At 49.9% G+C, this 24,512-nt stretch overlaps 4 protein-coding genes across 4 annotated transcripts in view; 1 reads left to right on the top strand and 3 right to left on the bottom strand.

Annotated features, from left to right (window-relative positions):
- Window positions 1-9: 9 nt before the first annotated feature.
- Window positions 10-2,213, bottom strand: Rnf227 (ring finger protein 227). Its single transcript, XM_021177776.2, has 2 exons — window positions 1,615-2,213; window positions 10-1,514 (listed from the first exon to the last, which is right to left on the bottom strand). The coding sequence occupies exons 1-2, from the start codon at window positions 2,129-2,131 to the stop codon at window positions 1,459-1,461; spliced, it is 573 nt and encodes a 190-aa protein (XP_021033435.1). The 5' UTR covers window positions 2,132-2,213; the 3' UTR covers window positions 10-1,458.
- Window positions 2,214-9,158: 6,945 nt separating this feature from the next.
- Window positions 9,159-16,014, bottom strand: Kcnab3 (potassium voltage-gated channel subfamily A regulatory beta subunit 3). The gene is made up of 14 exons (XM_021176542.1): window positions 15,349-16,014; window positions 14,109-14,152; window positions 13,984-14,021; window positions 13,688-13,767; window positions 12,381-12,425; window positions 12,248-12,292; window positions 12,049-12,092; window positions 11,792-11,878; window positions 11,449-11,534; window positions 10,998-11,118; window positions 10,821-10,915; window positions 10,597-10,717; window positions 10,358-10,446; window positions 9,159-10,117 (listed from the first exon to the last, which is right to left on the bottom strand). The coding sequence occupies exons 1-14, from the start codon at window positions 15,588-15,590 to the stop codon at window positions 10,040-10,042; spliced, it is 1,215 nt and encodes a 404-aa protein (XP_021032201.1). The 5' UTR covers window positions 15,591-16,014; the 3' UTR covers window positions 9,159-10,039.
- Window positions 16,015-16,479: 465 nt separating this feature from the next.
- Trappc1 (trafficking protein particle complex 1) lies at window positions 16,480-18,293 on the bottom strand. Its single transcript, XM_021177712.2, has 5 exons — window positions 18,197-18,293; window positions 18,007-18,105; window positions 17,797-17,867; window positions 17,301-17,439; window positions 16,480-16,826 (listed from the first exon to the last, which is right to left on the bottom strand). The coding sequence occupies exons 2-5, from the start codon at window positions 18,103-18,105 to the stop codon at window positions 16,698-16,700; spliced, it is 438 nt and encodes a 145-aa protein (XP_021033371.1). The 5' UTR covers window positions 18,197-18,293; the 3' UTR covers window positions 16,480-16,697.
- Window positions 18,294-18,426: 133 nt separating this feature from the next.
- Cntrob (centrobin, centriole duplication and spindle assembly protein) overlaps window positions 18,427-24,512 on the top strand; it is a 23,462-nt gene continuing 17,376 nt past the window's right edge. The window contains exons 1-8 of the mRNA XM_021175927.2: window positions 18,427-19,555; window positions 20,326-20,410; window positions 20,843-20,906; window positions 21,291-21,447; window positions 22,282-22,398; window positions 23,030-23,146; window positions 23,398-23,496; window positions 24,104-24,340. Coding sequence (XP_021031586.1) covers window positions 19,283-19,555; window positions 20,326-20,410; window positions 20,843-20,906; window positions 21,291-21,447; window positions 22,282-22,398; window positions 23,030-23,146; window positions 23,398-23,496; window positions 24,104-24,340 — 1,149 coding nt within the window. The 5' untranslated portion in view covers window positions 18,427-19,282. The remainder of the gene's footprint in view (window positions 19,556-20,325; window positions 20,411-20,842; window positions 20,907-21,290; window positions 21,448-22,281; window positions 22,399-23,029; window positions 23,147-23,397; window positions 23,497-24,103; window positions 24,341-24,512) is intronic.

Raw genomic sequence — 24,512 nt, 5'->3', positions numbered from 1 at the left:
TTTCACAGATTGAATGAGCCCAGATACTTTATTCTAGAGACTATTACATTCAAAATAAATTCAGCAAACATTTTTTGAATACATATTAAACATTAACACTGCTATCGGCTCTGGAGATAGTCACTTGAAGTTTATACTCTAGAAACACTCAAAACATAAAATACCAGAAAATAAACATAGCATTCCCTTTGGCAACACGTATATAGAAAAGAGACAGTAGGCACATTCCCACAGATGCATGCTGGCCTCCAAAAGGGGAGATTTCAGCTGGAACCGAAGGACAGGAAAAGGACAAAACATTTTACAAATGGAGGTTTATACCCTAGAACTACATACATTATTTGTCATTAAAAACAAAATCTTGAAGACCTCTGAAAACTGAGGCCTTGTAAATTCACATTTGTAGCTCAGAAAATTTTTTCTTCTCAAAAGAATGTCACTTTGACACTTTAAAGTAATGTGTCATTAGTGTTTTAAATGTTCCACCTACAGATGATGATGACATCCCAGAGTGACTAAGATCTAAACCAGTGATTCTTAACTTACATACACATACCTGGGATTCTAAAACTATTGGGGAATGTGGACTGGGGTCCTGAAATTCTGCATTTCTAGCAAGCTGTGAGACCAACCAACACTGCTGGTCTTGATTTTTAAGTCTACAGTAAGATATTTACAGGATTTTAGAATAGAACTAACTACATACAGTAAACAATATCCCATTATGGGACACAAATTAAAATTATGTGAGCATCTTTTTTTTTCCCCCAGTATTGCTACAGAGTCAGTAAAGATAACAAAGGGCTAAATTTTGCTTCCTTTATCAAATGGCTCACCCATCTTTGATAAGCCTTTAATAAGGCCTCATGTAAATAAGTGCCTCATGTAAATAAATGCCCCTTTCATACCTGCCCTATCCAGCTGAAGGGAGGTTGTATATGCAAGATTCCCAATCATAAGCATAACTCAGTAATTGCTGGAACACGGTACCAAGAGTGGGAAGATGGCACACCAGCAAACACAACCAGATAAGTGAGATTGACATGACATATAAATTAGCTTATCCCCTGTCCTGTCCTTTTCTTTCTTCCACAATAAACACTGTCAACCACAGACCACTGCTAAAATGGGATCTTTTGCTTACACCACAGACTCTGAACAAACGCCAAAGCTTTGTTTTTTTTTTTTTTTCCTTCCCACATTATGGTAGGCTTTGTTTCTATTATCCCTTGGCCACTCCATCCTGAAAATGTAATGCTGGCACAGTCTAGGAGCCTTCGCCGCTCAGAATCCACACCACCTAGGGTCCTTTCTGTTGAGCTCCATCTCCATCACACACGTACCAATTCCAGCATCAGCCTTGACTTCCAGGTAATCTTGACATCAACCCTTTGTGTCAGAGCGCGCCCGAGGATGCTGCTCCCACCTGCTTTCTGCCATAGCTCCGGGGTTCCTCGGTTACAGCGTACAACGGGTCATGTGGGCAATGTCCTTGACCTCTGGACAGTAGAGCACTGGAGGAAAGAAGAAGGGTTAGTGGCAACAGGAGGATGCAACTTGACCCAGCATTCTTCGGTGCAATGTACCCGGTAGCCTCCCTAGGCCGCCCCTCACCATTGCTAGGCAACGGACGCCGCAAGCGGCGCGCCGGCGCCAGGACCCTGTCCAAAATTCGGCGAAGCGCGCGCCAACCCGCACTTGGAGGTCCCGCCCCCTTCTCGCCCTCTGCTTCCCCGTCGTCGTCCTCTCCATCCTCTCCGCTGTCTTTGGCCGGGCTCCCCATCGGGTCTCCTTCACGCTCAGCCCGGGCTTTTTCCTCCAGCCGTGACCACAAGACAGGGTCTAGCGCGATCTCCGTGACGCCGCCGCGCGGGAGCGGGGAAGGCGCGCGGCAGAACGGGCACGTGACAGCGCGGCGCAGGCGCACCACGCGCGCGGCCGTGCGGCTGCCGTCGCCCCGCGCCGCCAGCTCGCGCAGGCAAGCTGTGCACAGCGTGTGGCCGCAGCGGGTGCGCGCCGTGCCAGGCAGGCGGCGGGGCGCGCGGGCCCCGAGGTTGTAGGGTCGGAAGCAGATGTTGCAGTCCAGCTCACCCAGCTCGGGAAGAGAGGGCACTCTCATCAAGAGCTGCATCGTGGTCACCGTGGCCCGAGGGCTTCGATCCCGCGGCGGCTAGGATACAGAACGAATGAGCCCTCCTTGGGCCAGGGGCCTGGGGCCCGCGCCGCCGCCTCTGTCCCCTTTTAATAGTGAGGCCCCGCCCTCGAGGCGTCACGCGCAGATGGGCCGCTCCCTTCCGAGGCACGCGTTGGGGTGGCAGAGGCGCGAGGTTGGACATGCGAGTGGGGATGCAGTGGGCTGAATGCCCAAGACAATGCCAGAACTGCCCGAGGGAAGAGGGGGGCACGCTCCACCCACAGCCTCCATGGCGGACTCCTCACCCCCAGCAAAACACTAGCTCTGTCACTTAAGCCTACCTGATGCAGGTGCCCAGGTCTCCTCTTGCACACAGTCACTGGTACAAGTCTCTATGGCCCCCTTGGCCTATTTGTCACATGTTCATATTCTTTCACAATCCCCTCCTGCCCTTCCCCTCACAAACAGGCAACATATGCCAGGTTTACTGTTGGTGCTGCCCAGTTTTAATTGGGCTCCTGGATGTTTGGATTGTGCCCAGCCATAATTCACTCTGCCCTCGCCTCTCCTTTTTATACATGGCCTCTTCGGTTCTTTGGAAGGCTGGCTCCCTCAAATTCCTCCCCCTACCCCCCCTCTGAGAGTTTGAGTCCAGCTAACACCTCAGCACAAGGAGGGACCTAGATTCCAGGAGCATGGCCTTAGGAATGCTGGGAATCTTTTCCTTCCGGAGTATCCAGACTTGGACACCCACACAGCGTGATGGTGGAAACGAAACAGCTCTGCGTGACTTCTGACTCAGGGGTCTGACTTCTCCCACAGGTAAACAGGACGTGGTACTCACAGCCCACATTCCCTCACAGTGTGGCACCCACACCCAAGCTGCCTCCTTAGCCTCTCGAACCCAGGCTCTGTTGCAGAAGATAATAACACAGTCTTGACACAGCTGGCTCAAGAACAAATCCTAGTTGTGACACCCACAGACAAGTTACTTCATTTCTCTGGGCCTTGATTTCTTCATCTACAAAGTGTGGGTAATAATAGTAAGGACGGAAAGAGCTTGTGTTTGTAAGGTGCTTTAAATGGTGCCTGATGGTACACAGTAAACATCAGATAAGCAACAGCTGTTATTATCCTTATCATCCCTGGCTCCAAGCCGGCTTTGTGTTCTCTGTAACTTCTCTGTACCCAGTATTTCCCATACACCATCTCTTGGTTAATACAAGATGGGTTTCTCTACATTGTATAGCATTTACCGGCCCATCACAGGTAAGAGAGAGCTGGTTTTGGTTTTTAACATTAGCATTTTAAAACTAAAATCTTTGAGGGTAATCTTTGTTTTGTTTTGGGGACAGGGTCTTACTCTGTAGCTCTGGCTGGTATGAAACTTTTCATATAGTTCTGGATGACTTCAAACTCACAAGAAATCTGCCTGCCTCTGCCTCCTGAGTGCCGCCATTAAAGGCTATTGTTACCATGCCTAACAACAGTAATCTTTTGCCCGGTCTAAGTTGGAACCTACTCTGTAGCCTAGGCTGGTCTCAGAATCAGGACAGTCCTCCTACCTCAGCTTCCAGAGCACCGGGATTATGGTTTCTGGAAAATAATCTTTTTGGTGAGATTTACCTAAGATTTGTTTTGTTTTTAGTGATGTATATTTGTGGGTCTGTGTGGGTGTGTGCCCATGAGTTCCGGAACCCCTGGAATCCAAGTAGCTGTCCCATCTCCTGGAGCTGGAGTCGAATGTGGTTGTGAACTGCCCAGCATGGGTTCTGGCAACAAAGTTGCATCCTCTATAAATAAAGAGCAGCTCAGACCGGGGTCCTCATGTAACTCAGGCTGGCTTGGAACTCTACATGTTCCAAATGACCTCCGACTTCTGATCTTTCTTGTTCTGCCTCCCAAGTGCTGGGACTACAGGTGTGTGCCTTCATGGCCTGCTTTGGTTTATCATAGTTTTTGAGCAGACATTAAAATTTTAGGAGTTTGATGGCTTTCATGGTCACTTGGGAGAACTTACTTATTCCAATGACACTGTCATAATTCACACCTTTTGTAGAACTTTTCTTTTTCTTTTTTTTTTTTAAAGATTTATTTATTTATCATATGTAAGTACACTGTAGCTGTCTTCAGACACTCCAGAAGAGGGCGCCAGATCTCATTACGGATGGTTGTGAGCCACCATGTGGTTGCTGGGATTTGAACTCTGGACCTTCAGAAGAGCAGTCAGGTGCTCTTACCCACTGAGCCATCTCACTAGCCCCCTTGTAGAACTTTTCTTTGGGAAGGTGTGCCTCACATTTTTAAATATCTTCAGGGGGCTGGCAAGGTGACTCCGTGCTTAAGAACCCTTGCTGCTCTTTCAGAGGACCGGAGTTCAGTTCCCAGCACCTGTGTTGGGCAACTCACGATTGCCTGTACCTCCAGCTTTAGATCTGAATCTTTTCTAGACTCCATGGGCGCCTCCATACACAGATACATAAAACCATCTTCAATTGATGGTAAGTCTTCATCTTTGTTGTCTACGCAACATCTATATGTGTACATGCATGTGGATTCTTTTGTGCGGTTCATGCTATGGCACATGTGTGAAAATCAGAGGATAACCTTAGGCATCCTCACTTTCTCCTCGTTTGGCTTTTCCTGTTGTTGCTAGTGGGTGTTTGTTTCTTTGTTTGTTTGTGAGGCAGAGTCTTATTATGTAGCCCTGACTGGCCTCAAATTCAGAGATCCGCTTGCCTCTACCTCAAAGTGCTAGGGTTAAAAGCACACACCACCATGCCCAGGTTTAGAAACCACCTTGCTCAGGACAGGGTTTCCCAGACCTGTGTATCAGGATATCTGGTCCCCAAGCTGCTGGGATTCCGAGGACTCTCCTGTATCTTTCCACCCTCGGTAGGAGACCGTGATTATGGACACACGGTAGGAGACCGTGATTAGGGACACACGGATCGTCACACTCAGCTTATGTGAGATCTGTGGATTCAAACTTAGCCTCTCGCTCTTACATACAAGCACTTTAACGGTGAGCCATCTCCCAACCCAAATCTTATTCAAGGAAGGTAGAATAAAATGAGCACAAGGTGTTTCACAGGTCTAGAGAGATGACTCAGCAGTTAAGAGCACTGACTGCTCTTCCAGAGGCCCTCAGTTCAATTCCCAGCAACCACATGGTGGCTCACAACCATCTGTAATGAGATCTGATGCCCTCTTCTGGAGTGTCTGAAGACAGCAACAGTGTATTCACATACATGAAATACATTTTTAAAAAAGAAAAAGAAATGAGAGCTCACAAACAAACAAACAAAAACAACAACAAAAAGCCAAGGTGTTCCACAGCCAGTGGGTTCCTTTAAGCTCATTTATGGCTTCCTGTCACTTGTTCCACAGCCTTTATGGCCAAGAACCCAAACTGGTGATCTCCCTTTTCCAAACCAGAATTTCTTCCATTTTTTCCCTCTTCCCTTTCCTTTGCTGGCTCCATAACCTAGGCGATACCTGTAAGCTCTCCCCTCCTTTCCTCTACCTTTATTGACCCATCCCCAAGGCCAGGCCATTTTGTCCCTTGAATAACCAATCTACCTGCTTCTCCCTGCCGTGTTCTCACGCTCCTGGTCCAAGCTGTCATCATACCCTGCCTCCCTGTCATTCGCATACACACTGGTCTATAGGCTTTCTCCCTCTGTGTGATTTACAGAGACCTTTCCATATCTCAAACCAGTCACATTCTGGCATGCTTCTACTGCTGTTTAAAACCCTTTAATGGAGCGAGTGTCGAGTGGTGCCCAGGTCCTTTGCTCCTTCTGCCATCATCTCCCAGCCTACGACACTAGGCTTGGTGGCACAGACTGTAATCCCAGCACTTATTTCCTATCTCTGCAGTGGAGGATGGTTTTGTGACCAGCCTTGACCAATACTAGCAAGAGGCAGAGATCATGTGTGTGTTCGGGAGCCTCATCCTCCACAGCAGTGCACATCTGCCTGCTGGGAGGCTGCCCTGAGACCACCACAGAAGGAAGTAGGGTTAGACACAAGCACTGGAGGTGAGTGCTGAGTGCCTGACATCCTAATGAAGAGATCTGGAATATTCCTGCTCTGTCAACCTGCTCAGTGAATACAGACACATGAAGGAGACCAAGTGAAAGGAAAGAGGGACTCCCAGCCAACCCACAGGAGGATGAAAAAGTTTTAAATTATTTTACTTAAAATTATGTCTGTCCCTGTGTGTGTGTCCTTCTGTTTGTTGTGTGTGCATACATGTTCATGGAGGTGCCTGCTGAGGCAAAAAGAGGGTGTCAGATGCTCCCCCAGGGAGTGGAGTGGTGGGGTGTGAGCTGCCTGAAGACCCTCAGAAGAGAATGGGGTTCTTTATAAGCACAGCGTGTCACTGCTCAGTCATCTTTTCAGCCCTCCTCCCCCTCACCTCAATTTTATTTTTAACCAAAATAGATACTGCTCTGTTATCTTTAGGATCAGGATGATATTCTGAACTGCCCAGGGGGTCTCTTGGGCCCTGACCTCAGTGTGTCACTCTCTCTCTGCTCCGTGGACACTCTGGCTCTGGGGACTCTGGCTTGGTTCTATTATGGTTAGGATCTTAAATGTCCCCTAAAGCCATGTGTTGCCTGCTTGGTTCCCAGGTTATGGTACATTGGAGAAGGAACAGAACTGTTAGGACTTAGGTTAAGGGCTGTGTGAAGGGAATACTGACAACAGGGAGCAGCACTATAATGGTGCCACAGGCTCCAAAGCAAAAGGCCCAAGCAGCCGGGTGCTGAAACCTAGACAATCAGGAGCCGGAAACAACTGTTCCTCTTCCTTTGTTTACCTCAGGTGTTTTGTCTCAGCAACGGAAAGCTGACTGACACTACCTGCATGTTCCTTTCTGCTGCCAGGCCCTTGCTTTTAACAGCTCCTCTATCTGCTCTCAGGGCAGCCTCACCATGGCCTGGACTCATTCTAGGTGCTGCTAACACTGCATACTTCCCTCTGGACATTGGGCAACACAAGTTTGTACTAGAACAGTGACCATGCGATTGTTTCTCCCAGCAGCAAAATACATGAAGAAGGCCATTCCATATTCCCGTGCCATACCACAGAGTGACTCAGTGCCCAAATGCTCACTGAACTCATGAATAAGGTGGATGAGAAATAATGGCAAATGTCTATATACAAAGGAGGTTTTGTTTACAAGGGACTTCCAAACTACCGCTGGAGGTAATCCTAAAAGGAGGTTTTAAAGGGTGTTGAACAGAAGCAGGGAAAATAAACAAAAATGTGTTGAGCACTGGGGGAGGCATTAGCAGCAGCGCCTTGCTCTCCAAGAGAACTATTTAAGGAGAATACTATTTTGAATTGATAAATCCTTGTATGTTTGTCACAGAAGAACTAATCATAGCTTAGTCATACACATCTTGCTTCTTTGAATCCTCCACAGTCTTCCAGAATGAGTGGGAGATTAGAGGGGTAGATGTGAGCACTCATTAGTGGCTGCTGAGGGCTGCTAATCCAGTCAGTGAAAGGCAGGCTGCCCTGCACTCCGACGAGACATCAGGATGAGAAGGGAGGAGGGAGCCACTGAGGTTACATTTAAGGGTAGCCGACTTGTCTTCCTTTGCCTTGGATCACTGCAGGTTGTAACTTCCCACCCACTTCCTTTCCTCCAAGAAACAGAGCCCATAAACAATGGAAATAGCGGAAATAGCGGCAGGACCTGACGAGCCCACCGGACTCTCCTCTCCTGCTGCCTTCCCACCTGGCCTTTTGCTGGTTTCCCTCACAAATTGTGGTTCTTTCCCTCTCTGTATCCTCTCCAGAGACAGGTCTCATGGTACCACTCTATCACAAAACCACAACTCCCGTGACCTTTCCTATCTAGCCACAACAAAACTGCTTCATTTCTGGGTCTCTGTAGGTATGAGACACAGGGAAAGGAGACCTACAAGGCAAAAGGTGTGGCAGGGCTCAGCGGTTAAGAGCACTGACTGCTCTTCCAGAGGTCCTGAGTTCAATTCCCAGCAACCACATGGTGGCTTACAACCATCTGTAATGGGAGCTGATGCCCTCTTCTGGCAACAGATTATTCTTATACAAATATTTGATATTAAATAAATAAATTTAAAAAACAAAAGTGTGTGTGCGCGCTCGCTCGTGTGCATGGATGCGAGCGAATGGTTAAGAGTCCTGGCTGCTTTTGCAAAGGACCTAAGTTTGTTCCCAGCATGTACATGGTGCCTCACAGTCCTCCCAAAGGCACAGGCACACCTGTGATGCACAGATATACATGCAGGCAAAAGGCTCAGACACATAAAACCTTAAAAGACACAAAGGGTGAGATGGGGTGGGTGGTAGAGCGGTGGCTCAGTGGCTGCTCTTGCAAGAGGACCTCTGTCCAATTCCCAGCATCCACAAAACAGCTTGCGATTGTTTGTAACCACATCCCCGAGGATCCAACACCTTCTGGCTTCTGTTGCCTTTAGGAGCAAGTGTTGCATAAACTATACATGCAGGCAAAATATCCACCTAAAAGTTAAAGGGGGGAGGGCAGGGAAACAAGATGGCTAAAAGGATAATGATGATTGCTGCCAACCATGGCGACCTGAGTTTGATCCCTAGGACCCACCTAGTGGAGGGAGAGAACCAAACTATGTCCTCTGACCTCCTAAGAGCACCGTGGCACGTGTGTCCATACGCATACACAAAATGAAAGTTTCAAATGTAATGCACAAAAGGCGGAGAGTGTTAGCTGCATCTTTCATGAGGAAGATAAGAAGGGGGGGTCAACGAAACTAAGGCACATCACTAGTTTCAAAAGGAAGGATGAGGCCCTGTGCCAAGGGTACCTGGTACTTAAGATCCGTCAAGAGAACCATAACCAAGGGTGGGATGCCTAAGCCACTCACATGGACAGAGAGAAAACTAGAGTTGAGAGCTTTCTAACAAAGCAGTAAGAGGAAGTGTCAAATGAGATGGTGCCCCTAAGGCCCCACCCCCAACCCTGCAATTTCAGACGTGGTCATGAGGATCAAGCTGAGATTTTATTTACAGATCCCTGGGAAGTCTTACAGCAGAGGGGCCATCTTTATTGCTTTAGGTTTATTGCCAGGAAGACGACTGAAGTCATCTGCTGCTACATACAAAGTCCAGTTCAAGCCCAAGTTTTAACCCCCAGACCTTTTACAACCCCGTCTTTGCCACTAAATCCTCCAAAGCACTTTGTTTTCTAAGGGCCACCTTGCCATTTCTGCGACACAGCCAGTACATTTCTTTCTGCCTTTGCTAACATTTGTCTTCCCCAACTTTACCCCCTCTCTGTAAACACAAAGTGTGACTCTAGTTCTAGATTTAAGTCTTCCACCTCCAGGCAGGAGGCAGGAGTCTGCATTCCAAAGATTATAATTACTTTCTGCCAGGGCCAGCCTGGCTTCTATTAAACAAATACTACAAAGCCCCGTTCCCAGTGTAGGTTCTTGCCCCCTTGATGACATTTCAAGGCCCGTTTTTGAGATAGTCTCAATGTTTCTTTTAGCTGCTCGATGTTTTCTGGGTTTCAGCAATAGGGGGAAGAAATGAGCGGAGCGGTGCAAGACCAAATGGCAGAGAGAAGAAGGCTCATGCCCTAGATTAGCGAGAAGGCCTAGCCCTAGGAACAGTAGGGGCGTAGAGGGTGGGCGGGAGATCTACTTTCTCTCTCGGTGCCCCACGGTGAAAGGATATGGCTTTGTTCATGCGAATCGCTACTCGAAGCCGGGACTCATTGGAGGGCGGAGCTACCCTGATTCTGCCGCGGCGCTGCGTGGGAGCAGGGTTTGGTTGGTGGGGGTCCGGAGCTGATTGCAGGATGCAGGAAAGTGGCTTTCCAGAGGGTGCAATCACTCCGCATTGGGTCCCCGCGCCCCCAACGGACTATTTCTTGGAATGCGATTTGTTCCCCAAGAGCGCATCTATTTCCACCACCGTTTGCGGCGTCAGCTGACTCAGCACCTTGAGAATGGGCAATAGAGAGGGCAGGTTTTGCTGGGTTACCGAGTTAAGGGCATGATGAAGGCCACAGTGGGACCCACTGAGAAAGTCTCAGCTGTTTGACAGCTTGGCACTGTCTCCCTGGACTTCCTTTGCAAATGACAACTCTGCAAGAAGGTCGGTCATTCAGTCCATTCAGGGTTAGACAGCATGGAAAGGGGAGAAAAGGGAATTCTGTTTCTGAATCAATCGCTAACTTACCTGTAGGGAGCCCAGATGTTCCATCAGCTGCTCTGCACTGGACACCCCCAGTAAAACCGAGCTGACGCCCTCGCTTCGGAGACACCAGGCTGGGACCAGAGGAGAGAAAAGAAAAGGGCCAGATAGATCAGTGTGGGCACTCAGACTCCAGAAGTGTCCGAAGAGGGTCTTCTCTAAGAACGAACTAGTCTAGAGAAAGGTTTAGGAGTCCTCGAGGCAGGGCCCCTGCCGGGTCTCACCTATAGCTAGTTGGGCCACAGTGCAGCCTAGCTGGCGAGCAGTTGGGAGAAGATCCATCACTCTGGCTTGTTGCTTCTTGCCTTCCTCACTCTGCACTTTTTCTTTGAGCCACTGGTAGCCCTGGGAGCCAAGGAGAATCAGCAAAGGGCCCTACCTACCACCTCTTTGACCACACTGCTGCCTAGCTGGCCCAGCCCTGCTTCCCTCAGCCGCCAAGTCTGACCTTGACAGTGGCTTTGCAAGTATCCGGAACTCGCCCATCATACTTGCTAGTAATGAGGCCGCATGCCAGGGGGGACCAAGTGACTGAGCCAACACCTAAGAGCAAGAGGATTTGGTGTGGAACGGGGTCTGATATCATGGGTGAGACAGGAAAGGGTGGGGATGAGGGTCTGCACACCAATTTTGTGGTAGAGCTCAGGCAGCTGCATCTCCACCTTCTCCCTCTGAAAGAAGTGGTTCTCCGCTTGCTCGCACACAGGAGGGATCAGATTGAACTGTCTGGCCATGGAGTAGGCCTCCTGGGGGGGCGTGCAAAGGAGACAGGGGTCAGAGCAATCCTTTGTTTTCTTCTTTCTCAGTGCAGTGAGGTATGGACTTGTCGTGAGGAAAGGGAACCAGATATGGAGTGTGTGTGTGTGTGTGTGAGAGAGAGTGTGTGTGAGTGTGTATGTGTGCATGTGTGTGAGTGTGTGTGAGAGAGAGTGTGTGTGAGTGTGTATGTGTGCATGTGNGTGTGAGAGAGAGTGTGTGTGAGTGTGTATGTGTGCATGTGTGTGAGTGTGTGTGAGAGAGAGTGTGTGTGAGTGTGTATGTGTGCATGTGTGTGTGTGTGTGTGTGTGTGACATACCATGATTTCTGCAGCACTCCATCTGGATGTCCCCCAGTATAGGGCCAGGCCCTGGTTGATGACATAGGTCATGGCTCTCACAATCTCTAGGTGCACAAGAGAGGAAAAACCCTTGATATCTGAGCCATAGATTCCTAGACTCCAGATCCATTGCAGCTAGACTCTGCCCACCAAAACAGACCCCAGGTCTGTCTGCAGCCATGTCTGTTCTTCACCTTTGGATCTGAGCCTCTGCCAGTGAGATTGGGGGATGTTTGAGTGGGAGAAGGCTGGCTTCCTGATGCAAGTTTGAAAAGATGCTCAGTTTTAAAGGGCTGCCAGGTTTGGGGGTGCTGGTTCTTACCCTCCATAGGACTGTTAGGATCTGAACGATTGGCGAATACTATGTCAACGTATTCCAGCTGGAGGCGGTCCAGGGATCCTTGCAAGCCTGGGGGTGGGGGAGGGAAAGGAAGGTAAATACTACCTTCAATGAAAAATATCAGACCATACCCTCTTGACATAGTCAACTTAATCTTTCACTCCAGGACATCAGGCACATTCCCAATTCCTTTGGCCTCCATGGCTACCCACCTCAGGTTCCCAGGCACCGACTCTCACCTTCAATGATGTGTTTGCGACTCAAGCCACGCTCAGTTTCTGCCCTGTAGGAAAAGGCTACGTCAAGGAGCGGGGCTTACCTGGCGCTATGGAGAACTGGGATGGCACGAGTCCTTACCAGTAGGTGTGGAGCAGCAAACCCCTCACTCCTATCCCATAGACCACAGATCCTTCGTAAGGCTTCGCCCCAAGTACTCACTGTCCACCCCAAAAAATCTTGGTGGTGATAACATAGCTTGATCTCCTGGAAGAAGCAAAACAATATTTCCAGCAGGAAAATGATATTTGGTTGATCATGTCTCCAGCAGCCACCACCCCCCGAACAGTCTCACCTCCAGCCTTTGCTCTTGAGAATATTGCCAAGGGTTCTTTCAGCCCTGAAATAAAGACAATGCGAGGACACGCATCTCCTTAAGATAGAATATTTCCCTCCTCTTCTCCCAGTGTGTCCTCTCTAGCAGAGAGAAGCATGGGGGAACAGGAACCACTCCGGAGTCTCAGCTTGACTTTGGACAAAGGCAAGAAGCTTCCAGAGCTAGGACTGTATACTTTCAATTAATTCACCTATGTTGTGTATCAACTACGTGCCAAACCCTATTGTGGGTGCTTAAGGGGTAGACTGCAACGGGGCAAGAGAAACAGACTGGGTTACTCTCTCCTTCCTCTGCCTCTATAAAATTCCAGCCATCCTCCTAAGCCCAGCTCTGGTTCTGCCTGTGACTGCCAGTTTGTGGGGAGCCCTTTCATCAGCTTCCATTGAGTTGCTCACACAGGCCCCCTTTTCTTCTTCCCTCCCACATTTAGAAACAAGATCTCACTTTGTTAGCCCAGGTTAGCCTCAAATTCTCATTCCTCTTCCCTTACCCTCCCAATGCTGGAACTATAGGTGAGTGCCATCATGCCCAGCCTATAGAGTTCTGTTAGTACACGATTATGGGCTGTGACAAGTCTGAAATTATTGAAACATGGTATAATGCTGGATCTTTCCTATGTCCCTTGTTTGTATAATCTCCTAGATTCTATGTTTTTCAAGCTTATGTTGACCTCTTCCCAGAGACAGTGCATGTGTTTTGCTGGCCTCTATGAAGGTTCCTGAGAAGACAAGCTCCAGGGAGGTGGGAAGGCTCTGAGTTGAGCAGCAAATATACTTGTATGAAGCAGACATTTACTTAATGTCAGAAAGTAGTACCGACTGTCATGGGTGCTCGCTGGTCATGACCAGTTCTGGGCAGTTGGGTAACGGTTTCTTGGAGGAGCTGACCCTGAGTTAAGTCTTGAAGAAGAATGTTTATCAAATAAAGAGGCAGAGTAGGCCATGTAGACTTCGGCTGCTCCCAGTGTAAGGCCATAGGCACGGGATGTGATGTTCTGTGTTTGAAAATATAGCTTCAGGATAAATTTGTTGGTTTTATTTTAATGTGACTGCACAGTAATGTCTAATGACCTCTAATCCAGAGAGGAAAGCATCGTGGGAACTACAACTCCCATAATACACAGGGTGTCTACTAGCTTGAAAAGTTGGAACTTTATTGTTCCCAGAATTCCCAGGTCTCTCTCTTCAAAGAGGGAAACAAGAATCCCTGATGTTCTATCCAGCTGCCTTCCAAATATAACTTTACTCTTTCACCCCAGTTCTTACTTTCCTGCCGCGTACACTTCAGCAGTGTCAAACAGGTTTACGCCGTGCTCATAGGCGACTGTCAGGAGATCTTCTGCTGTCTAGGGAGGCGAGAAAATGTTGATGAATGGTTGCCCTTAGTGACTTCCCTGCCTGCATCTTAACCCACAGCACTTCAGCCCTGTTCCCCACAGTTTCTCTCCTTTGCCCATCCTCTAGCTTCAGGTCCTTTACCCTGCCCCAGGCTCATCCAAATTCTTTTCTTATTCCCTCGCCACAACCACCTGGACCCTGTTTCTAGGTCCCATCACATATACCTCATCTGAGATCTGAGAGCCAAACGTGACCCAGGTACCTGCAAGAGAGAATTCAGACCCGTGAGAACTGTGGGAGACAGGCCGTAAAACCGTGCCCCTTTTCCTCAGTTTCTGTTCTAACTCACCAAGGCCAAGACAGGACACCCGGAGTCCAGACTTCCCTAGGTTCCTGCAGGATACAGAAGCAGCAGGAAAGGATGAAGCCTCCACTGGGGACTTGGATTATCAGTCCCCAGATCCTGTCCTTCCAAGCCCTCAAGGGTCTCAATCCAAAGAGACCAAACCCAGTGGGCTGATGGGGCGGACAGTGCTATCCCATAGCAGAGGCCCTAGGAATATTGTTGAAAGAACAAGTGAACAAAGGCGATTGACCCTAGAGCCACTGTCCAGCGCCTCCGTTCCCTCCTATTATCTCTGCCTTCTGGTTTTCTCTTTCTGGGTGAGGTCCTGCCTGTGTCTGAGTCGTCTCTGTGATGCGTGGAGTAGTGGGATTTGAAAAATGTGGTTGATTGTGGTGACATGTAAGCCAACTCAGGCACGTTGATGAAGCCTCAGTAAAGGCAGCAGTGGGGATGGGGAGGCTTTGACAGGAAAGTCCAGCTCTCTCTCTTCCTCTCTTCATTGACTTCTGAGATTGAACTAGAGATCCTCCTTCTCTTTCCAAGGCACAGACTAAACAGCCCTACTTCCTAATCAGGGCTGCTACAGGGAGAAGATTGGATACTTCAGAGGATAAAGGTGGGTCACATTAATGACCTCAGCTCATTCCCAAGCAAAAGTGCTCCCCACCCTCCTTCTGAGAGTCTCTGGCCGGTAGACCTCTGAGTTAAAAGTAAAATTTCCACAACCCTTCCCGCCAACTCTTGTCTTACAGCATGAGGGTAAAAGATGTGGTCCATCCTTCCAAATGTCCCTTCCCTCTCTAGGGCCCTGATCTTATCCTGGAAAGGTTGAGGGAGACTGGCCTTGGGACTGGTGGGGGCAATATCTGGGTCAGGCGCCCCAACCGGCCAGAGTGAGATGCTGTTTCCCTCCCTCCTCTCCCCAGGACGCCAACCCAAGGACACTCCATTGGAGGGGGTGGGGGGAGCAGCCTGGAGATCCAGGCGTTCCCCGCTTTTTTATGGGTAAGGAGGACAACTCAGGGGTATCGTTTAGGTATGACAGGACTCTGTCAACCTTGGTAAACTTGATTTCAAAGTTGGGGGAACTAACAGAGGAAGAGAGTGAGTGCGTGTGAGAGAGAGGGTGGGGGTGAACCAGACCTTTAAAGCTAAGTTTGAAGGGGTCTTAGGCAGCTAACCCAGAAAGCCTCAGGGGTCCCAAAAGAGGAGCGTATGGATAGGCTGCCCGGCCACCCCATACCTGTATTTCATGCCAGTGCCTCGGCCGGTGCTCTCTCGAAGGGCCCCAGCAGGTGCTGGGGGTTTGGGGACCACTGCAGCTCGTGACTTCGAGCTCGATCCTCCACCCCCCGGAGGGTTCCCATGCCCTCCGCCCACTGGCCCTCCATTACCGCCCCCAGGACCGGGCCGGGGTCCACAGAGACGGTCCTCACTGCTCCGGCTGCGAAGGTTCTGCTCGGTACACGCGATAGACACCTGCATGCCGGATGGCCAGGGCGGGGGAGGGGGCTCCGAGGGAGCGGGAGGAGGGAGCGGGGAAGTCCGAGGGCAGACACCGGTGTGGTGGTAATAGCGCGATCGCAGGGAGAGCGGGAAGGCTGAGAAGGCTGCAGCTAGAGCCGCCAAACGGGATCGGGCCCGCGGGGGCGGGCTGTTGGAGGTCGCGGGTCTTGCGGTGGGAAAGGAAAACCGTGGGGTCGCCCGGAGTGGTGGGTATTCGGGTGCTGGGAGCTGTGATGAAGGGATTGGGAGGATAAACGGGTAAGGATAAAGAAAAGTCGAGGACGGTCTTCAAGGATAGCTACCCAGGAACAAGGGGTAGCGAAAGACGGGTGCCACTTCAGCTGGAACCGCTGCGGGACCGCTGTGCTCCCAGCCGCGTCGGCAGCAAGCCCAGCTCATTAACATTCAGGCCACGCCCCTTCATCTGCATGGAGCCGCCTGCCTCCGAGTAGAACTCGCTGCTCATCTGCATAAGCTCCGCCTGCATAAGCTCCAGAACTTAAATAATCAGTGTGCCTTGCCCAGAACATCCCGTTTTAGGAACGGGGTTCTCACTTTCTGTACTTGAATCGTGTCCGCTTTCAATCCGGTCAGTGGTGTGCACTCGAGAGGGCGTTTTTTGTTCCCCGAGAAAACTAGATTTGGAGACACCGTCACAGCTAAAGGTAAGACAGGATGTGTGTACTACGTCTATCAAGTGGTAGCAGAGGTTGCTGCTAAAATTCTAAAACGCAACAAAGAATCCAGCTCGAGAGAAATCTGCTGGGAAAACCTCTTTATAGGCTTCAGGGATGTGTGGTCACCCTAGTTCTCATCTTTGTGTGAGTCACACTGGAAGGGGCCACAGGAACTCACACTCAAGGCAGCAGAGGGTGACAAAAAGTTTATTCTGTGTTTCTCACAGAGTCAAGCAGGGGATAAAACTGGCGAAGACTCCTGTGAGCTTCATTCTTATGACTTGAAGGCAGTGGGTGGTAGGCCTTCAGGGGGAAGCTCTCGGAGACAGGTAGATGGAAGGGCTCACAATGTAACAAGTGAGATGGGCCCAGGCAGTCACAGGTTCTTCTGAGGGGTGAGGTAGATGTTTCAGCCAGCTCTGGCAGAGAAGAAGGGCAAAGATCGGACATAGGAGTCTAGCCGGGATCGAAAGAGCTCACTTTGCACAGTTTGTCCCAGCGGGCACAGAGGATTCTTCACAACGAACTCCACATACAGCTGCGAAAAGGAGGGTGTGTGAGCCTGATGTGAGACACTTTTCATTTTCAATCTCAAACATGGTGTAATCTCGAGACTGTAAGAATACACGGGTGGGGTTGGGGTGGAGAGATAGCTCAGGAGTTAAGAAAGCATACTACTGCTTTTGCAGAGGTTAGTCAGAGCCTAGCACCCATGTTGGTCAGCTCACAACTGCCTGTAATTCTCCAGAGGATTTGCCCTCCACAGACACCTATGCTCATGTGCACACATACCCTCTACACAATACATATAATTAAGAAATGCTTCATTTTAAAAAACCAAAAAACAAAAACCTGCACAAGCTCTTCCTTAGAGAAGCTACTACTGTTTAAGGAGCTAAAGGCTCTGGAGAAAACTGAGTTCAACAGGGATATGGTATAGAAGGATTAGGGCAGAAAACCCGAGGGACTCCTAGGGCTCTGGGAGGAGAAGGGTTCCTCCACGGACACTGACCGCACTGTAGATATGGTGTAGAACATCTCGGATAGGGCCCACGCCCAAGTCAGTATTCATGACAACCTTGATTCCAGTGGGAGTCTCGTAGTAATGGAGTTTGTAACGGCTCGTTTGGAAAGACAGAAAGCCATCCTTCCTGCAGAAATGAGTATTCAGACAGGAGTGGAATCACTCCCAAAGAAATATTTGTGATGCCCTCAAGGTCAACTCTTTCCTATTCATATAGATAGTTTGTAGCAGGTTCATTGAGTAAAAACACCTCCGGTCATCCCCACCCACGATGTAATTGCCGCTGCCCTTACTCTCTCCCTACTTTCAGACCATTCCTGCAGCCGCCCTGTCAGCTTCAAGACTCTAGATCCAGATTCAGCCTCTCTAAAACACACCCTCCCCTCTTTGGGGCCACACTCCACTTCCATTCCAAAACAGTATCTCCTGTTCCCAAGGCTAGCTAGCTAGCCCTCCCTTCAACACCCCTCTAAAACGACCGTACATGTCTAGCGGGGACATCTTGCTGACAAACGAACGAATGGAGAAGAGCATCCCATACATCAGCTTGTACTCCTGGAGGGAGAGATGGTAGAAATAGATCTCGGTTATGGAGTGGGGACAGGATGGGAATAGGAAGGACTTGGGATTTGGAGAAGTGGGGACTGGACTGGGACTATGTGCGTTTGAGGATACGCTGGGACCCTCCGATCACCTCTTCCTTAGGGATCCCTGCTTGCTTCTTGCGGTGCCACTCGCTGTAGTGTAGACACACTCCATTCCGGTCAAAAAGGTACAGATTGTGGACAGTCATCTGCAAGATAAAGAGCCTCGCTCAGTGGCTGGTACCCAACTCTCTAGAACCTGATTCTTCAGCCAGGTGGGAAACCCACCCCCGGACTCACCGGAATTGCTCTGAAAGAGGGTGACAAGCTACTTCCGGTTTATAAAGCCCAGCTGGGTCGTAAGCAGCAACCTCAAGAACCCTTAACTCCGCCCCGATAGTCTTACTAGACTCCGCCTCCCTCCTGAAGCCAATCCGTGGTCGCCGATGCCGCGCGCATGCGTGCCCACGTTCCCGGACCTCTGAAGCCCAGTGATGTGCGGGGAGCTTGGTCTCGCGGGCGGGTGACGTAATTCGGTTGGAGGCGGGATTGCAGGCGGTGGGCGGGAGGCTGCCAACGGTTTTGCAAGCTAGTGTCGCGCTAGGGAGGGTGGCCTTTGGTCTTTCTCTGTGGAGGGTATGGGGCTTGGGGACAGTCCTCCTCATCTTGGCAAACCAGGGCCGACATGCTCAGAGTAGTCGGAGCCAGGTGGTTGCGGTAGAGAATCCCAGGCGGCTGGTTGCCCGGTGTGTGTCTGCGCGCGCGCCCCTTTTATTGAGCTTTCTTAGTGTGGGATAGGGAGGAATTCTATGGACCTCTGCTGTGGCTTTTTTTTTTTTAATCAGGAAGGATTAGAGGGGAAATCCAAGGAAGTCGACTCTGGGTGGGACAGGTGAAGTAGAGGCAAAATGGGGGTGTTGTGGCATTGAAGTCTTGCCTCTTTCTTCACTAAAACCAATTGAGGGACATACATTGGGCCAGCTTTGGTTTGAGGTCTGTTTCAGTTTGCATTTTGAGTGTGGTAAAGAAAAGCTAACCATGGTTAACCCGTGCCGAAACTGATTTGCAATTTCCAAGACCCTAGTTAGGAGGAAGGAACTGCAGCGGTTCAGTCTCCCTGCATGCAGGTCTTCTGACTTTCTGCCTTGCACATCTGCTTTTAACCGTTCCCAGGAGTTGGGAGAAAGAATGTATTTGCCCTCTCCATGGTCGCTGGAGTCAGTGGACACTCCTCTAACCAGAAAGCTCCTTTGTTGAGGACCCAAAGTGTCTTCCTCCCTTCCAAATCTTTCTTCTTTGTGAGCTTATTCACAAGTTTGGACCCCTCTCAGAACTGAGGCAGGAGTTCCCAGTCCCCTGCTGAGTCCAGTTGTCTCTTCACTGCACATGGCGACAGCAGCCCCCAGTCCCAGTTCTCCTCTCCGACCGCAGGACCTCCTGAGCGATACGTCAGAGCCTCCTGGGTTGAACCAGGTGTCCTCGGAGGTGACCTCCCAACTGTATACTTCTTTGCATCTCAGCCGCCAAGCTGAGGCCACGGCCCGGGCCCAGCTGTATCTAGCTCCCACCTCCTCACCTCCTAATGAGGGCTTAGACAGCTTGGCTCAAGAACTGAGTCGCAGCTTGTCCGTTGGATTGGAAAACAACTTGAAGAAAAAGGTGAGAGAGGTGCGTCTTGGAGATCTCTCGGGTGTTAGAAAGTATTAGGTTCCTGGGCTTTCAGGTTAGTTTTGCTGTGGCTTGAGTCTGTTAATTAGATTTAAACGATCTCCTCCAAGTACATAGGGTTTTCATGCTTTCTTCTCACAGAAGATGCTTTTGAGGGAATGGCATGAACCTATAATTTGCGAAGTTATGACCGTTCCTAGGGTTTTGCTTTGTTTTTGCATGTTTTTGTTTGGACAGACACCTGCCCCTGTAGAGTAGCTTGGTGTCCTAGAAGTGGGGGGTAGGTTTCTTGGACCCAAGTGAGAACTGGAGACTTAAGGACAGTTGCAGCACACGTGGAGATCCTGTCAGCTCGAAATTCTTGTGATTTTGTGGTTCAGGCTGTGGTATACAAGTCATTGCACATGCATGTGTAGGAAGATAGTTGTACCAATGGAAAGGATACCTGCTGTGCGAACTGGCTAGAGTCCAGAGTGTGGGATCCGGTAGGCACAGCTGCACCAGGCTTCAGACAGGACATCTGCTCCTCAGTTGACAGCAGTCCCCTCCAGCCTTGTTTTAAACCTGCTGCTTCATTCACTTACTCCCCTTCTGGCCTCTGTAAACATTTGGGGTTTGGGGTTCAAGGTTAAGCCGGGTTTGAGTGCCTCCCTTAGTGTTCTAAGGCCCATTTGAAAATTCTATCCTGGTAGTGCATAGAATGCTGGTGACACTGGTTAAAATGTCACTTCTGTGGGCTTTCTTTTTTCTCTCCCCCCTAGGATGGGTCTAAGCACATCTTTGAGATGGAAAGTGTTCGGGGTCAGCTTCAGACCATGCTCCATACCTCCCGTGATACTGCCTATCGTAAGTCAGCTCAGCTCTGTAGCGCTCTAGAGGAAAGCTGAGGTGTAGGGGTGGGAGAAGGTAAGCAGTAGAAGAGGGCTGGAGAGATGGCTCAGCGGTTAAGAGCACTTACTGCTCTTCCAGAGGTCCTGAGTTCAATTCCCAGCAACCACATGGTAGCTCACAACCATCTATAATGAGATCCAGTGCCCTCTTCTTGTGTGTCTGAAGACAGCTACATTGTACTCACATAAAATAAATAAATAAATAAGTAAATCTAAAAAAAAAAAAAGAGACCAGAAGAAAAAGCCCCCATTCTCTGGGAAAAGATTTGGGGAGTGGAGAGCTGAACTAGAAGGGCCTTTTTTTTTTTTTTTTTAAATGGCCGCTGTTCCTACTTGGTTCTTACTTTGGGGTCTCTTGGGCTACAAACAGGGGATCCCCTCATTCTAGGAACTGGTTCAGAGAGACGGGAAGAGGACTCCTTTGACAGTGATAGCACAGCTACCTTGCTCAAGTGAGTGCTCCTGGGGTGGTTCTGGCCCCACTTGCTTTCCTCCCACTCCCTACTTCCCATCCGCTCCTGTGCACTTGCTAGGGATCTAGACTCCTGTCGCTGGCTTTCAGCTTTTCTTCTTTCTCTCTTCCTTCTGGAACCTGGCAGTAGCTGTCTAGTAGTTGGCTCGCTCTGTCCTCAGCCCATATTTCCCTAGAAGAGTAAGCTTGTATCTGCTGTTATTAGGCCTCATTGTAGGGGAGTGATTGGAGGAAGGGACCTCACAGAGGATCCTCTGTCCTGTTGGTGGCTCCACTTTTTGGTTCTCTGCTGTATAAAATACCACAGGATCAGTGTATCTCAAAGGTTTGCCCAGTCTTGACATTCTCCCTCTGCCTTGCTCAGCACCCGGCCTCTGCAGGACCTGTCTCCATCCAGCTCCGCCCCGGCACTGGAGGAGTTGTTTCCCCGCTACACCAGCCTTCGGCCCGGCCCCCCCACCAACCCCCCAGATTTCCAGGGGCTGAGGGATGCACTGGATGCAGAGCTTACACGAAGAAAGGTGAGAGGCAGAGGCTTGCTTCTGAAGGTGGCAAGGTTAGAAACGAGGAGCCTTGGGTAGAGAAGCAAGTCTGATGGATAAGCCTGAGGACTGGGAGTAGCACTGTGCTCTAGGGCGTCTTCAGAGAGGCCCTCAGGGACTGGCCTGTCCCCCCACACACTCCTGCTTAGAGCTCTCAGATCCCCGACTCCCCTCATACAACTTGTCACTGATAACATCTGTCTGTTCTTCCCTCTACAACCTAAGCTCCTCCAAAGCCAGTGCTGTGTCCTTTTCAATGCTGGCTGTCACCTAGCACAGAAAACCCCTTCCATGGTGTCATTTTGAATGGATAAGAGCTTTGTTGGCTTGCACAGAGCTTTAGAGCTCTTAGTGATATGATTTTTTTTTCCTTCATAAGACCCTTATCTGAGGGCAGAGAGATGACGAAGAATAAAGAAAAGGCAGATCGCTGGTTGTCAGCTTTAGAACTCTCCCCGTTATTTTAAACTTCTGGGCCATGAATGAAAGGTTCTCCACTTGTGTGCAGTGCACCCCTTAGAGCAGGAGTAACGTTGCACACTTTACAGTGAAGAAAACAGTTGATCAGAAATCCAGGGAAGAGAAGCGCCTGCAAGCTAACAGCACCTTCTGACCTAGGAGGAGAAAGGGGTTAGAGGCCCCGGGTCTCAAGGCTCCTGCTCCAGAACTCATGATTCTTTCTTTTCAAACCAGTTCTGTTTTGGGGACCTGGGCTTTTTGTCTCCACCCATTTCTCCCTAAGGATGCTGAAATGTCAGTGCTGTGGTCAGACTCAGGATGAGCAGCACCCACATGCCTCGTGTTTCTTTCCAGCATTGCGAGCGCCACATTCAGAGCCTACAGACTCGCGTGCTTGAGTTGCAACAACAGCTAGCTGTGGCTGTGGCTGCTGACCACAAGAAAGATCTCATGATTGAACAACTTGACAAGGTGACAGTAGCAATCACTGGTGGACAGCTCTCTCTGTGGAGGGCACTGTTGCAGTGTCACCTGGGGGCTAGGGGGTGGCAGGGTCTCATCATCTTCCTTTGAGCTATTAGTAGCCATCCTGCCTCAGCCTCCCGAGTGCTGGGACTACAGGAATGAACCATTATACCCTGTTTAACCAGTGTGTGTGCATGCTAACAGCATCATACCCTGTTTAACCAGTGTGTGTGCATGCTAACAGCATCATACCCTGTTTAACCAGTGTGTGTGCATGCTAACAGCATCATACCCTGTTTAACCAGTGTGTGTGCATGCTAACAGCATCATACCCTGTTTAACCAGTGTGTGTGCATGCTAACAGCATCATACCCTGTTTAACCAGTGTGTGTGCATGCTAACAGCATCATACCCTGTTTAACCAGTGTGTGTGCATGCTAACAGCATCATACCCTGTTTAACCAGTGTGTGTGCATGCTAACAGCATCATACCCTGTTTAACCAGTGTGTGTGTGCATGCTAACAGCAGGGCAAGATATTAGGGTTTCTGACCTGGGAGAGGGAGGTGACTCATGACTTGTGGAAAAGAGGGCAAAACCACTGATTTTGAAATTTCATCTTATTTGCCTTCCTTGAGACTCTGGCTCGAGTGGTGGAGGGCTGGAATCGCCATGAGGCTGAGCGGACAGAGGTGCTGCGGGGACTTCAAGAGGAGCGCCAGGCAGCAGAACTCACCAGAAGCCAGCAGCAGGAGGTGGGTGGCCTGGATCAGGCGGCATTAGAGTCTAGATAGGAAGAAGTAGCTTTGGTATTAGGGTTCCCAAAAGCCTGGCCTGCGGCTTTTTGATTGCTGTCCTTGCGCCCTTTCCTCTACCATTGCTGCGTCTTGTCTTTGGTGCCCCAGGTCATTTGGTAAACACTGATTTCACGTGTACATTGCTAATTATTTCTGAAGAAGAGGTGTTTTCCTCATTCTCACTGTTGTGTGTTTTTCTCTTCTGAAAGACAGTGACCCGCCTGGAACAAAGCCTTTCTGAGGCCATGGAAGCCCTGAGTCGGGAGCAGGAGGGTACCAGACTACAGCAGAGGGAGAAAGAGGCCCTGGTGAGAGGGCCCGCTGTGGGAGGTGGTGGTCACTGCTAGAGACCGTGGGCTGCGATGGCCTAGATGACTTTATAATGTGAGGGTATAGGGCCCTGCTGCCCAGATGCACCCTCAGAACAGTTTTGCTAATCTCTGAAAACAGCCCTACTCCCAGGCAAATTGGAGAGACTACAAATTATATTCTTTTTAAAACATTAAACCTGGCTGGAGAAATGGCTCAACAGTTAAGAGCACTGACTACTGCTTTTCCAGAGGTCCTGAGTTCAGTCCCCAGCAACTACACGGTGGCTCACAACCATCTATAATGGGATCCCCTGCCCTCTTCTGGTGTCTGAAGATAGCTACAGTGTACTCACATACATAAAATAAATAAATAAATCTTAGAAAAAAATTAAAACCCACCTGAGGTACTAGGTGTGGTGTCTCAGGCCTTAAATCTCAGCACTCTTGAAGTAGGCAGAGGCAGGTGGATCTCTGTGAGTCTGAGGCCAGCCTGCGGGTAGATTCGGTGATCGTAACTCTCTGCACTGCATTGTGTCCGGGTGGTCTGCCAGGTTGCTGCTTTCTTGAGTGCGTACTGAAAGCTGACTTTCTCCTGGGGCTTTAGGAAGAAGAGAGGCAAGCCCTGACTCTGAGGTTGGAGGTGGAGCAGCAGCAGTGCCGGACCCTCCAGGAAGAGCGGGATGAGGCTAGGGCTGGGCAGCTCAGTGAGCACCGGAAGCTGGAGGCCCTTCAAGTTGCTCTACAAGAGGAAAGGCAGACCTGGATCAAGCAGGAACACCAGCTGAAGGAACGCCTTCAGGCACTGCAGGAGGAAGGCCAGGCTCAGCTGGAAAGAGAGAAGGTAGAAGAGGCAAAGGGGAGAGCTGGGAATGGAAACATGTTGGGAAAAATGACGGCAGAATAAGGTGAGATGCCAGGATATGGAGGTCTATAGGGAGCTAGGATGTAGAGTGAAGAGTTATACATGGAAGGCAAGGTTGAGGACCAGTGTGAAGGTGGGGGGGGGGGAAGGG

Source organism: Mus caroli, chromosome 11, assembly GCF_900094665.2.
Source record: "Mus caroli chromosome 11, CAROLI_EIJ_v1.1, whole genome shotgun sequence".
Taxonomy (NCBI): Eukaryota; Metazoa; Chordata; class Mammalia; order Rodentia; family Muridae; genus Mus; species Mus caroli.
Note: the sequence above shows the minus strand (reverse complement) of the source record. Positions and strands in the feature narration are given on the sequence as shown.